The sequence below is a fragment of the Atractosteus spatula genome, chromosome 26 (assembly GCF_055471065.1).
Source record: "Atractosteus spatula isolate fAtrSpa1 chromosome 26, fAtrSpa1.hap1, whole genome shotgun sequence".
NCBI lineage: Eukaryota > Metazoa > Chordata > Actinopteri > Semionotiformes > Lepisosteidae > Atractosteus > Atractosteus spatula.
Genome location: NC_142731.1, coordinates 6,666,077 through 6,678,521, shown reverse-complemented (window position 1 = coordinate 6,678,521; position 12,445 = coordinate 6,666,077). Strand labels below are relative to the sequence as shown.

General features: G+C 47.3%; 1 protein-coding gene across 8 annotated transcripts; it reads left to right on the top strand.

Annotated features, from left to right (window-relative positions):
- Positions 1 to 3,582: 3,582 nt before the first annotated feature.
- Positions 3,583 to 11,320, top strand: lrrc3ca (leucine rich repeat containing 3Ca). 8 transcript variants are annotated; one of them, XM_088906528.1, is made up of 5 exons: positions 3,583 to 3,769; positions 4,364 to 4,452; positions 5,259 to 5,785; positions 9,519 to 10,378; positions 11,039 to 11,320. In XM_088906528.1, exons 4-5 carry the CDS (start codon positions 9,599 to 9,601, stop codon positions 11,084 to 11,086), a joined length of 828 nt encoding a protein of 275 aa, XP_088762654.1. In that variant the 5' UTR covers positions 3,583 to 3,769; positions 4,364 to 4,452; positions 5,259 to 5,785; positions 9,519 to 9,598; the 3' UTR covers positions 11,087 to 11,320. The 8 variants fall into 8 exon arrangements, with proteins under 8 accessions (XP_088762654.1, XP_088762649.1, XP_088762650.1 ...); XM_088906523.1 differs by having other exon boundaries at positions 4,084 to 4,452; positions 5,623 to 5,785; XM_088906524.1 differs by having other exon boundaries at positions 4,084 to 4,452; positions 5,259 to 5,336.
- The last annotated feature ends 1,125 nt before the right edge of the window (positions 11,321 to 12,445 follow it).

The following is a 12,445-nucleotide window of genomic DNA, read 5'->3' as shown; positions in this document are numbered from 1 at the left end:
CATCTTGACATCATGCACATAGTACCAGCCCCCGGCTGCCTTTTTGTCTGCATGTGCAGTAGCCTGAAAAATTAAAAGATGGGAACAGAGGGAGGGAGGGAGGGGGCAGGGCAGTAGAAAGTCCATCTTTGTATTCTTGACACTGAAAATTCTGCCCCCTCCCCACATACATTTTCAACCCATACATGGGCCCAGTCAGTCCTACAGTCAGCCTTGCCCCCTGCCTGGAAGTTGGATTAGTGTGCCTGTAGCCAGATACTCAGTATCCGCTGAGCATTGCCTGTATCTGACGGCCAGAGCAGCCACAGCTGGGAGCCAGCGGACGAGAGGCTCCCCATTGAATGCTCTATTGCATTAGGCACACCACAACAAAGTTCAGATGAGGGTGTTTCCTTGCCCAGGGTCAGAAACTGGGTTTGTAATGGAAAACGGAAAGAAAAAGCTCTTTAGAAAAGACAAATTCCCCCTTTCTTCTTCTTCATTATTTAACCAAGCGCTTTGACTTGAGTTCTGTGGGCCTCTATCTCTGTTCATGACAGAGAGGAAGGAGAATCTTTTGTAAATTACTTACTGAGAAATTCATGATAAATTACGGCACAGAAGAGCATCTGTAGTTAGTATTACTGCCTCAAGAACTGGGGCCCTGGGTTCAATTCCTGGAGTGCTGTCTGCATGCGGTTTGCATGTTCTTTCTGTGATAACGTGGGTTTTCCCCAGTCCAAAGACATGCTGGTAGGTTAAATGGCTTCTATAAACCTGGTGTTTGCTTTAATTAGAGCAATGCAAGATTTCCCCCTGTTGTTAAAACCCTTGCTGCTCTAAAGGGACTCATAATACTGGCAGGACTGCAGTCCTTGAGTTGTCACTGACTTTGAAAGCAACATTTATTGGAATAATAAAAGAAGTTGCTTTCGCAGTGATTCATCATGGACACATTCAGGCCATCTTTCAACTCACCGGTGTCAGTCTGGAGTCTGATGCCTAACAGAATGAAATCTCTCAGCATGCTGGACTGCCTAATGGAAGTCTAATCATATTTCCTGTAATTTCATCTGCATATTGATTACTCTTCCCTCCGTCTAATCTACATTCCAGACCCTGGATTCTCTCACATTTTCTCCATTTGACAAGACACCTTTAAAACGCTCATGAATCACTTTATTGTTTTCTCACATCCTGCTGCCTTGTCCTTTTTTATCCCTTTTTTTTGCATCGGCTTTTCAAAACAGTATATGGATCAAACTGGAATTATCGTTTTAGGCTTTCAGCCTGACTGCTCATGCAGGCTACAAGCTTGTTCCTTTTGGGGGGGTTTTAAGAAAAAAAAGGGAAGGATGTTAAAGTAAATTTCAGGGTTCATATGAATAACTCCTGGTATCTTGAGTGGGGTGGATTTTATGTGAAATCAAGCAGAGTTCCATGTCAACATTGTAGACAGTTGCGTGACCAGAGTGTAAGGGGATCCCTTTTCATGCGTTTAGTAAACCGATAACTTCAGAGATCGTCCATTCGGGGAGCCAGGGTTCAAAAGCGATCTTTTTCCAACGGGCACACCATCCCACACTGGGAGGCTGCTGTAACCCTCGTTGTCATGGTTGCAGGTGCCTGTGATGGAAAACTCGGATGTTACCAGAGCGATCGGAATTCAAGATCAAACCCCTTTGTGTTTCTGACGTGCTTCCCTCCCAGCGGATCTTATCTGGGGATCTCCCTGCCCCAATGTATATATATACATGGAAAAAGAGGAAAGCCAGTAACACGAACTGGGAATCTGTGCCTCCTCCCAGGGACTGTAGAGGGGGCTCAGGTGAATGGGAGCTGGCATGCTGGCTGACTGCACCCAGGGGAACCTCCATTGCACCCAGTCCCCTCTGCTGATGCCGGCTCCGTTCCTGCGGCTGCTGCTCCTGCTGCTGCGTTATCAGGGCCCCGGAGCAGGGGAAGCGATTCCAGCGGGAGCGCGGACGCTTGCTTATCTCCAGGCAACAGGCAGCCGGAGCACGGCGGGATCACGCCGCCCGAAAGGCCCGATCCCAAAGAAACAAATGCAGCTCTCAGATCAAAACCCGATTAGCAGCGCCGGCTCGCTCAGGTAATTATATTTCAGCGCTGGACTGGCAGTCTGTGTGCAGGGAGGGGGGTGGGGGGGTGAGGCATAGAAGGAAACATCTTGAAGTAAAATTGCTGAGGACCTCATTTATTGTGCTCAGCGGGCAAAAATAGGAAATAAACATATCGGAAAGGTTCAGATCAAACAGACGCTGCTTTTTCCTTTCCACCCCAGCTGTATTTGAAATGGCTCTGGCACCGTTTCAGACAGGGCTGGCGTAACGTGTGCTTTCCGGCTGTCTGGCTCAGTCTCTGCAAGCTTGACTCTTCTGGCACCACAGGGCCAGAGTTGACTCTCTGACGGCCCCTGTACATGGGCTACACGCGTCCAGGAGATTCCTGCAGGTCTTGCATTCTGTAGATGACGACCTACAAAAATATCAAAGATGGCTTCCATACCGTGGCTTAAAATTGGTCCAGTGTTGGCTCAGGATGAAGGTGGCATTTGTGCCTGGAGCTTAAGCTCCTTTGAACCTACAGAAAAAACAGCCATGTTCTAATTTGTGTCTCAGTATTGTTCGAATGTTGGACGAAAGGTCAAACAAGGCAGGTCTTGGATACTGACAACAGTGGTCACATGAACAAAAGGACATACAGCTGCCATTGTTGGTCTGTATTGAAGGTGGAGTGACTCCAATTAGTTCAATTAACTCAATTTAAACAATTAAGCGCAGAGGTTTGTAATATAACCAGGGTATGCAGTGGCCTTCCTCTGATACATCTTCACGGAGTTCATTTACAGATTTCTTACATAGGAAAACAGGGCACAAATTGTGCCAGTTATGAACATTGGTTGTTTCAAAGTCAATTTTTAGGAGAAATTCAGGATGTGGATACAGGATGGGCGTGTACTGGACTTCTATACTACTTGGGACAGTGCTGTACTGGGCCTGTATGGTACCAGTGCCAGTACAGAACAGAGCTTCTATGGTACCTGGGACTGTGACAGTTTTGTCACCCAGATTAACTTCAGTCTCACATTTTTCAGCTGTTCAGCTCCTGCACTGTAGAATGTACTCTCTTAACAGGAAACAGGTTAAACCTCTCCGATGTGAAATGTGTCTCAGTTCATTTGTAGGCATGTTTCAGCGCTTGACTGAAGAGAGAAATTCCCCATCTTAGTTGATACAACACACCGCAATCCTGCCAGAGCAGGAAAGATATGATACAATAACAACGTGACTTGTTGCTGCCAGGAAAGGACAGAGCATTGAATATGTGACAACCAGCAGGAGACTTATAAATAGCTACAAGGTAAATATACCATTAATCTTTAATACCCAAAGGGTATTGTTTATAACGCAGCTGTTATCGGTCTCCGTCTGCGTTTGCCGGTGAAAAGCAGTGGGGCCAGGCGTGGAAAACAGCACATTAACGGGATACCCCCCGGCCCCTCCCCGCCTCTTAGTGTATGTAGCGTTGCGAGTTGTTTGTTATAATTGGCAGAGTGGCTTACTGCGCTGTAACTATCAATACCACTCTCCTCTCCTGCCGCTGCCGGATTGCTTCCTGTCGTGTTGCCTAGTTTGATGGTTGCATAGAAACCGGGGACGGGCAGCAGGCAGGCAGCGGGAGCGCGCTCACGGCTCTGCGAGGAGGCGACTGATCGCAAAGGTTTCCACTTGGCGAGCTCAGCGGCAGGGATGCGCCGTCCACAGAGGTAGGGGATATTGATTCCTTGCTGCCGGCGAGGAACGTCGCGAAACCCGGGCTTCTGCTTCCTATCCCCGCTTGCGCCTGCCTTCGGGCTGAAAGAGGCCGGACCGATACCGCCGTCGTTAGCAAGCCCATCAAGTTGACCGCTGCGCGTGTCCGAGAATCGCCAACCAGACGGCGGATTAGGAAAATACCACCATACAAAATCAAGGACTGTAAAGACGTTGTATGGAGTAGCCTTTTAAAAAAAAATGATTTAAGGACGAGCGAACCAGCCTCTTAAAAACCGGCAATGAATGTTATTGTGTGTTGTTTCAGTGGCTATTTTTAAGAAGAATCGTGGAAGTCAGATGTATTGATCCGAGACCCTTATCGATGGTTCTACTGTCCGAACAGACTATTTCACGGTAAAATACCTCCAGAGGTCCAGTCTAACCCGCACCACCACGATCTGGCCCGGCGGATCCCGGATCCCGGATCCCGGGGAGTTCCCCTGCGTCCTTCCAGTTATAAGGCAAACTTTCTAACAGCACGTCCGATTGTTTTCAACCTTTTTACAAGAAACCGGAGGGCTGAGGTTTATGCGTTTTAATTGCAGGTCTGTGGAGGAAGATAGCCCGTGAATGCCTGTTGCCTGGAGGGGAATTCTGACGGGAAAAGGCGACACATTCTCTCCACGATAAACGGGTAAGGTTGTGTTGATTTCATTTCGATCGGGGGTAAAATAACAAATAGTCATAGTAAATTACTTAACACGGAAAATGAGTAAGCGCGTTACTATTGTTAGCGCACTGCTAATGTTGTACGGGAAGTATGGAAAATACTGTATAAACAGCCTTAAATCATCAGTGGCCTATATGATTTCAGGAATTAATTACTCAAATAATCATTTCTAGTGAGGAGGGGGTTCGGCTCATTGGGAAAAAAAATAGATCAGTACTGTACATTACAAAAATCCTGAAGTAAGTGTAAATGGGTGATCGCTCCGGCCCTAGATTATAGAAGTTACTGCTCATGTTAACGAAAATCATTAATCATTAACGAGTGGTGTTCATTTCTTCTTTCATCCCCACCTTTTGAAAACGTTCATACTGTGCTCTTCACATCTGACCGGGGTCACAGAGTGTATCTAACCCTGACGTTCGCTGTTTGACAGAAAAGGGCTGTTGCGGACCCATAGTATAGTCTAAAACACAGTTTTATTTTCGTCGTTGCCGATGCCGCCGCGGTCCCGATAGGGGGCACTGGGCCGAGGAGCGATTAATCTGCGACTATCTGTTCAAAATACCGGCCTCTCTATTAATAGGACGTGACAGGAGAAAGTACTTTTACGAGCTGCTCTAGACGCGTAGCCGGAACTTTGATGTCGGGATTAATATAACGCAGCAGGCAAGTTGTCGCTAAGGGGTGTTAAACACAGCGCGGGGGGGGGGTCGGGGAGATTGATTTTGGGAGCAAAAGGTTGCTGACGGGGCGTCGTCTTTTATCTTTAGGGGCTCTGACGGTCTTTTCCGTCCACTGTAACTTCCCTCGCGTATTGCAGAACCGAGCAGATCCGGAGGGACAAATCCGTGAGTGGAGAGTTTTTGAGCATCCATGTGATAAATATATATACTGTATACTGTAGTATATGAGAGGAGAAGGGCTGGCGCTGTGCTGTATAGCTGTAATGCACGCATTACATCTCGCCGCCTAGTCTCTGTATCGCCAGTCCGCGGTCAAACAGCAGTGATGGGGACCCCACTTCGGGTACAAAGTCGAGAGGGAAACAGAAACAGTCTGTCGGGGTTCCAGGGCTGTCTGGTAGCTTTCCATCTGAAACTTCCATCTGAAACTCGGATTTAATATTGTTCTAAGGTAAATCTGGGGTTTAGGAACAGCAACTCAACTCCAAAAATGGACGCTGCAAAGATCACGCAAAAGTCAGCGAGTTTTACCCCTCATTTCCGACGAGTATAGAAACGTGCTGGTTTTCACTCCAACTCCACCTGCTTATTCAACTGAAGCCTTCTTTGAACCAGTAAGTTGCCTGACCAGAACATTTTGTTTCTGTCCTGCTCGAGTGTTTGGATTTGGATGTTGGTCATGAAATGCAGTAGTTAAAAGGAAAACAGCTGACATTGATTCTCGTAAGAAGCCACTTAAGGGTATAGATGTGTAACTGGGGGTCTCCAGGGCGAGGACTGGGAATATCTGGGCTAGATCCTAGGATGTGGAAGGGAGGGTGTTCTTTCTGCACGGACGGATGACCGAGGCCGACCGACCCATTCCCGCCGCCTAGCAGCGCCGCGCGGTCCGCCGTCCGTCTGCTGGAGCCCAGCCGGGCCGCCGCGGTCCCGGGCCTGCCGGACCAGCGCAGTGAGCTCGGCGCCCCGTCGGTCTTGTTCGCCCGTTTGGGAAAGGTTCGTTTCTTGGAAAAGAAAGGGGCAAGTTCAGCCGTCCTACAGAGACTCGCGGTAGACAATTGGGAAAATGTACTCCCAAAACGGTCTTAAATCCCTATTTCTATACGCAATTGTAGTTCTATCGACGCTTATAGCGTCCCTTTTTTCACATTCACAAACATAAGCACAACGAATTGGGCGTACAGAAAATCAGATTAATACTAAATTACTTTTTTATACAATTTCTCCTTGTCTATTGCATCTTCGTTACTATCACGTTTTAAGTTGACAAAGCTTGTATGTATGAATAGTCTACTGTGTGGAGATCGAGCGACTGGTGCATGTTTTTTTTTTTGCAAAGCCTTTTCTATTCCTAATGTATGCCTTACATCAGTATTTCCCCCATATACACAAAACAGGTTGTTAACGCATAGCGCTACAGGTAAAAAGGTCAGGTACTGTAAAGTACCTCTGTGCGCCCAGTGTTAGTTTCAGTGACGATGAATCGTTATTATGTGTGTGCAACACATTCCTATTGAACCTAACAGCTCTCCGGTTTGGAACTGTTAAGTGTTAATGACTTTGACTGTACCAATACGATTACCCTCAATATTGTTAAGGGTAGGCGATGTACTTAACTGCGCTGGGCCAACATCGGAGATGCAATCGTTCATATATCCGGCGGTTTTCGTCTGCAGTGCATCAAAACACGCTGTTGGGCCTATACTGAATAAATATGTATATGGATTGCCAATATGTAGTCCAATTTTATTTACACGATCAACGGGCCCTAATTAACTTTTAAAGGTATGCATTGGATCGTGCTTTGACAGGAAGGCGGTGCAATTCTATACGGGAAGCGGGCAACTGACTGCGAAACGCGATCGCGAGACAGCCGTAGAAGCAGACGTCGGGGAGCCAGCGCGAGATCGCTGCTGGAAGACATCTGTATAAATAGAGCAGGCGAGGAAACTTCGGCGGTGTTCGCAGCTTCGCAAAACGGGGGTTAAAAAAGTTAGCAAGTCTTGTTTTTTTTCGGTTTACTGAGAACCCACGCGAACAAGAGCCTTTCCTTGGCCCTGTAGGATTTTCATTTTTAATTAAAACCGAACGTAATGGCTATGTAAAAGGTGACATAAAAAGTTACAGTTAGGAGAGGTTTAGTGGCCTATCTCGGCTTCTGGGTCGCTTTAGGTGTCAACTGATGCAGGCGATCAAAAGGATATTCTGATGTAAGCGGGTAATTTCCTACGTATATATACTGCGGCGTACTTTCTCTTTCGGGTGGGCAGGTGCGGTATCGCCATTCACCAGAGCGTTTCGGTAGCGCAACACCTGTCCCCCGACGGCTCCTCCTCACGATCAGGTGCCGTTACAACGGAGAAGAATTAAAGACGAAGGCAGAATACTCTTCCCTCGGAGTGTAGTTATACTGTCGGCCTTGTCCTACACAGCACAATACCAGCTACACACACACACACACACAAATCGATGACCTGAACTACTCAGCTCGCTTAAAAGCTCCTTCTCTCAGCAGCCCGCCTGACTCTCTTCTCGCTCCTGTGTCGTCACAACGACCTCTCACCCTCTCACCTCTGAAACTCGCCATTCGTTTTAAAGCTCAAAACTCTTCACATTTCCTGAATCATGTCTTACACTAACATGCATCGACATGAGAATGCACAAATATTCAGCGAGAAGGCAAGAACACGGACCCCTGAAGTTTGGTTGTGCGCAAATTCCGTCTTAAATATGGCTGGGCACGGACCTGCTGTTTCCCATCCCAAACAGGGCAATGGCGTTACTTGAGCATGCCAAGCTCTGAAGAGCAGGGAAATCGTTTTATAGTTTTTAGATTTCAGAACATTGCAAGAACTGTACAGCGTTTTGAGCCAGTGAGTTACTTTTCACGGTCTCAAGAAGAAGAAAGTAACCACAGTCTTTTCCCGTGTCCTGAGTGGATATACGTGTCCCTGTTGTCATGAAAGACGATTCATACCAATTTCGTTCATTAAAACATCGAAACTTAATGAAAACCATTATTGCTACTGTATGCTAATGTGCTTTTAAGATGCGCATTTTTGTTTTTAAAATGTCGTTTCTCTTGCCCGTTGTTGGTACTGCATTAATGATAGCTGTTTTTTTATAAGTGAGGTGTTTAGAATTTCGTATCTCCAGGAATTCCTGTTCGATAGTTTTAGTGAGTTCTGGTTAATGACGCGGTCTAGATTACAGGGCTCATCCTAGACTTTGAGCCCCTTGAGAGCCTTCGAATATATTCTGAAGACACTTTTTACAAATGGTATTTCTTGGCATCTGATGAGACTTTGAATTACAGCGTGGCCTGTTTGATGGGTTCCTCTTGGGGGATGGTCAGTAATGCGATACTAAAAGGTACTTGGAGATTGATTTCATTTTTAATCTTGGTAAGTGGATTTCCAAGTGGTCAGCAGTCATTTTTCAAGAGCGTAAGGGCAAGATGGTCTTGTGTTATCATACCAAAGATGTATAATTAGATGAGAGGGTTGTATAACGGTGCTCCATTCGGGATAGGAGAGGGATAACCCTCCATCTTAATAAAAAAAACAAAGAAACTCAGAGTTAAGGACCTTTGCATTGTGTCTCATTGGCCCAGGATATTCTACCAATTAGCAGCCTTAATAGCCTTTAATATTAAGAGCATTATCTGCATTGATATGCTTATTAACATGCTCCTGCAAGACTTTGAAGCGAGACAGGCAGCATCTTATCTGCAGAATGATACAGGAACACTCCAGCGCACAGACTCTAACACACAAGAAACAGCTGGCCTCAGTCCCACAAGACGCATGTTCTGCTTGTCTGGGTGAAAGATGACTGCTGCTTCTTGTGCAGCTGTGCAGCTGTGCAGCTGTCCAAGGTCCTGACAGCCTTGTCTGGAACCCCCTCATATCTGAATTAGCCAGTCAGCATGACAGGGGAAGAAGCACTGTCTGATTCCGCTGAACAGGGCCTGGGACTGCTCTAAGCATTTTGCACGTGTGCTCTGCCCCTGCATCCATTCCCTGTGAGGGTGTGAGCACTTCTCTTTGCACAGTGCCCGTGTAAACCTAGGAATATGGTTCTCTGTGTTACCAGCCTGCATACTACAAGACAGACTGTCACAGCCTCCTTGAAGGGATTGTGCTATCTTTTACCCATCTGCCCATCGCCCAGATCAACATACCAATTTCAAAAACAAATCAGATGCATTTGAATCCTTTGCACTTCTGCAGTTAGTTAAAGCAGAGCGTGATGCAAATGGAGAAGATGCCTGCAGATGTTTTTAAGGGTGTGATGGAGTATGTCTGCAACTCGGCTCTTTTATTGTTCCCTGCCTCTCCTCTTCAGGGCTGGCTGGATGTGAGATGTGAGCAGCTCTCTGATGGTAGCAGGGGACTCTCCTTCCAGGAGTATGCCTGTATCCCACGATGCCGCTGCTGGTGGACTGGCTGCTGCGCTACTCTGTGGTGATGTGTCTGCTGCTGCACAGCCTGGTGCTGCTGACGTTCTGCTTCCACCACGCGGCCACCAGCTGCGCCAGGGGCTGCTACTGCTCCGAGCGGCCGGGGGGCGCGAAGACGGTGCGCTGCAGCAGCCTGGGGCTCACCGAGATCCCCCGGGACATCCCTAACGACACCCAGCAGCTCTACCTGGACTACAACCACATCACCACCGTGCCCGCCCACGCCTTCCGCGAGCTGCCCCTGCTCGGCGAGCTGGACCTGTCCCACAACGAGCTCGCCAAGCTGGAGCCGGGGGCCTTCCGGGGCCTGGCTGGCTCGCTCGAGTTCCTTGACCTCTCCTCCAACAAGCTCATGACCCTCAGCTCGGAGGCCTTCGAGAGCCTCCGGGCCCGGACCAACTTCTCCAACAACCGCTGGCACTGCGACTGTACCCTGTGGACCCAGCTGCACAAACTGAAGCTGCAGCCGCTGTCGTTGGCAGGAATCATCTGTCAGACTGCCCTGCCTGAGGAGTACAAGGGCAGCCCTTTCCTGCTGGTCAAGGATAAGGACTTCTGCATTGCCTTGAAGAAGACTACCGACGTGGCCATGTTGGTCACGATGTTTGCCTGGTTCACCATGGTCATCTCCTACCTGGTGTACTACGTCAGGCAGAACCAGGAAGATGCACGACGCCACCTGGAGTACCTCAAGTCCTTGCCCAGCAAGCAGAGGAAGTCTGAGGAGTCTTCCACGATCAGCACGGTGGTGTAGGGGGGGCTGGGGCCGGGGTAAAACAGTTCCTAGGAGGAAGGAAACTGAGATTATTCCAGTTCTCGTGCAACGTCTACATCTCATTGCCGATCATGGGCATTCAGAGCCAACATGGCAGGAAAGCGGTTGCAGTTGCATGTGTATACTGGTATGGAAAAGAGTTGGACCAGCAGGGCTTGGACGGTGGTAGGCTATATTACCTCGTTCAAGGGCAGACAGACGAAAAGGGCAGAAATCTAAACACTTTTAGAGTCTCTGTGGCCCATTTGCTTTGTGCACTTAAAAGCAGAAGGCTGGCCTACAGTGCATTTCCTGAACTACATTACACAGCAATAAATTTACACAATGGGAAAAACAGCTTTGGTCAGATTCCATTAGCTGCACAAATGGTAACATTCATATCAGTTAAACAATTTACCAAAACTGTGTAGGATGAACTAGGGAACAAAGCAACAGCAATTGACTTGCAGACTTTGAACTTTTCTTAGTTTTTCTACTCTCAGTAGGGAAAGTGCAGATTTATTGCTCAAACGCATAAGGAGATGTAACGTTAACTAGATAACTGGGAATTTACATATGAGTAAATGGCGCCAGTGTACATTTCACTGGGTTTTGCAATTATCTCAATGACATTTACTCCTTTGATCACAGGTTTGGAGAGGCAAAACACACAACTCACCACAGACAAACCAGACATAATCGGCAGATGGCTACAGGACATGTATGAGAGGGACGACATTGGTATGTCCTGTGAATACGCTTACCTTGCAGCTCAAAGGTAGCCGTCGATCCATTACAGCATCTGTGACATTGAAACGCTGGCCCTGCGGGAGCTCTGTTTCTCCTCGCCTTTTCCCCCCCCCGTAGATTTCAGGAGCACAAAAAGAAACAGAACAACGGAATAAATAAATAGATGGATAAAACAAAAACAAACTGGGCAATTTTGTCACCTTCCTTCCCTGACGACTTATGAAAGCGATGCTGGTTCATTCCAGGAATGGACAGCTAGTGAACACTTACTTACTTTGGACCTGTCCCACTCATTCCACCTGAAAAGCCTTTGAGCTGTGATACTGTCACGTCCTGGCCAGTACTTTTACGTTGTACACCTTAGGTTTGGGTTATGAGCCCTCTATTGTACCTGGGCAGGGAACGGACCGCTGTCCTCTGTTCATCGGCCACACGAAGAACTGAGCTTCACGCCACAGCCTTGAAGACTGGAAGTTTCTGTACTGCTGGCTCCATGTGTGGTAATCTGAATAAACATACTGTTACCACCCATTTCTGTGAAAAAAAACAACAACTTTATGCGTATCTTTACATGTGTTTCCTTTTGCAAAGTGCATGGAGACGGTTGTTCTCTGGGTCAAGCTACTACTGGGGGGTGCCCAGCTCACGGTTCCCCCAGAAAGTCAACACCAGCTGTGCTGCAGATTCTTCAGACCTGCGTAATACCAGACAGAAATACTGTTGTATACCTTGACAGCTGTGTGTTACAGGAAGCATCCAGTCAGTATCTCTATACCTCAGCTGTAATACAGTGAGTCTCCAACCCTGGTCCTAGAGAGTCCCAGTCCAGTTATTCTAATGGGTCACCCTAAATCACATTTTATTAAGGTTTAGGGACACTTGTTGAAGCAATTGATTGTTAAACAAGTAATATTTGAATGAAGGGAAAACCGGTTCTTGAGGGCTGAAGGATATTCTGAGTTTTGTCCCAAAGTATCTCTAAATTACTTACGTGAACATGCCACCTGTTTAATTGACCATAGTTAAATCGTTCCAGGCCTTTAGAAATTGATTATTTAAAGGCTGCCTATACGACCTCTTAGATTGGACCTTTCCAGGTGCAGAGGATGGGAAATTCCATAGAATGGGACACCCCATGTGGAACCAGTTGTTTTTTTCACTGCAACGTTGACAGCTTAAATTCAGGCCACCAACAGAGGGAGCCACTGAAATAGGATCTATGCTCAGCAGTGGAAAATGCCAGTTATTTGTTCTCGGAGAGTCTCCCTTTCCTAAAATCCCATACCAGTCCTTGGCCTAAGGAGGAAT